At 52.4% G+C, this 1,974-nt stretch overlaps 1 protein-coding gene across 1 annotated transcript; it reads right to left on the bottom strand.

Annotated features, from left to right (window-relative positions):
* Positions 1 to 20: 20 nt before the first annotated feature.
* LAESUDRAFT_765533 (uncharacterized protein) lies at positions 21 to 1,963 on the bottom strand (the record flags this gene model as incomplete). The annotated part of the gene is made up of 4 exons (XM_040913713.1): positions 21 to 441; positions 489 to 633; positions 681 to 1,894; positions 1,944 to 1,963. Coding segments are annotated over 4 exons (1,800 nt in total), but the record flags the coding sequence as incomplete, so codon positions are not given.
* Positions 1,964 to 1,974: the final 11 nt, after the last annotated feature.

Below are 1,974 nucleotides of genomic sequence, written 5' to 3'. Positions count from 1 at the left end.
GGATGACAAGTTGGAGACACATACAGTGCATCACCCGGGTATAGCACAACGACCTCGACATCGAAGATTTCAGCAATCGTCTTTTTCGCGAGATCAGGATGGGACTTGGCCAGGTCAGTGTCTGGCAGCTGCGATTCTGTCGGCTCTGGATCAAAATTCATGAGACAACAAAGATGCGACATCAACATCTTCTGCGTTGCGCGATCGAGGTTGCGGTGCTCATCGTTGAGATTGAAATAGCACCAGAACTTGACGCCGCTATGCGGAATGATCCAGGTGCAGTTTCCATCCGAATCTTGGTGGGCGTAGGTGACCACCCCAGCCTGATGAAGCAGCACCCAACCGCAGTTCAACCAATTGTCTGGATGGACCCACTGTCCCGCGGTGGGGTATGCAGCTGCCGTCATGCCCCAACCCTGCGCCAAGCCATCATCAAGGTTCCTGATGATATGTGAGACTTTAGAAATGAAAAAATAGAACATACCCACTCGAGTCCTTGTGGCAACGAGCGTGTGCTCAAGTTGCACGCCAGCACAAACTTGATGTCTTGTGTATCGTCAGCACTGTCGACAATTTTACGCAGTAATCCGTATTCATATGGTTCAGCCCAGCTGGCACAGCGTTTGCGAACATCTGATTCCTGGTTAGATTACTGACATGTTAGCAATGCAGAAACTCACCGTGAATGTCTACCGGCATGTCCGCCGGCAACGCATATTCATTCCACAAACGTTCTGTCGTGAACTCAAAGTCCTTGGGCAGCCAGATCATGTTGTGAATGAGGCATGCCTTCCCTTCATGTAGACCAGTACAGATTTGGCCAGCAACATCTTGGCTGGTTGAATTGATGAAAGAAAAATTGGGCGAATGCTTGTGCGCAGCCGGTCGCGAAGCGAGGAACTTCACAAGTTGGATGTCGTCTTCGTTGACGACGGCGGACTGGGGGTCACCAGGTCGAGAAAATAGTGTAGGAAGTAGTGTGCGGTGCCCCGTCAACCACTGCACTTCCTGCGCGTGCTCCGACAGCTGAACACCTCGGACATCCGTGACGAAATCCAATGAGCGAACGTTGTCCATCGAGTCGAGCCGATCTTGGATATTGTGGAGCAGCGCCTGCAACTTGTCGCGATTGCGTGACTGTAGATATTTGCGCAAATTCGCCGGCTCCAATATCGGCGTCAGTGGTGTCGGGGGACGGGAGGGAAGAAGTTGTCTGTCGCGAACGAATATCGCATGGTCTTCTTCTCCTGCATCGAGTAGGCCTGCATTGTCATCGTGACGTGCAGAACCGCTGCCGAAAATGTCGCCAGAGTGTAACGACGCCTCCCTAGAAATCTGGTTTTCCTGGGAGTTCGCCTCCACGGACAATTGAATACCGGCCCAGTCAGACTGGTTGTTATCCGACTCTTGGATGACATCCTCCTCATCTGGCTCCGCCTCCAAGGATTGTTCCAACGAGATCGTCGAGTCCAATTCAATGTCGCTGATACATTCGTGATCAGACGACTGCTCTCCGTCCGAAGGACGCTCTTGCTCGTCCGAGCTGCTCGGGCTGGAGAAGAATAAACGCGGTTGTCGATTAGAACGGAGAGGCCTCGAAGCGCCACTTGCATCAGACGGTTCATACGCATCACTAGCATCGTCGTCGGAAGATAACTGGTCGGTCTCCCGCTGCGTGTCCTCGACACCTTCCTCCTGATCTCGTTGATTTTGCGAGATGACAGCAATATCTGCGGCGTCATCATTGGCAGGCTGCTCAGCGTTGACGGAAATGGCATCGTCAGCATCGTCAGCATCGTCAGCATCGTCAGCATCGTCAGCATCGTCAGCATCCTCGGCATCCTCGGCATCACGCGCGATTTGCGCCGAGGAAGAAACATTGATTACACGATTTCTAAAAGAAATGTGAGCTGGACATCAAAGCTCATATACGAACTACTTACACCCTTCTCTTCGCGCGAGTTGCTCGGCCAG

The sequence above is a fragment of the Laetiporus sulphureus genome (assembly GCF_001632365.1).
Source record: "Laetiporus sulphureus 93-53 unplaced genomic scaffold LAESUscaffold_283, whole genome shotgun sequence".
In the NCBI taxonomy this organism is placed as follows: domain Eukaryota; kingdom Fungi; phylum Basidiomycota; class Agaricomycetes; order Polyporales; family Laetiporaceae; genus Laetiporus; species Laetiporus sulphureus.
This window is presented reverse-complemented; position numbering and strand designations above follow the sequence as displayed.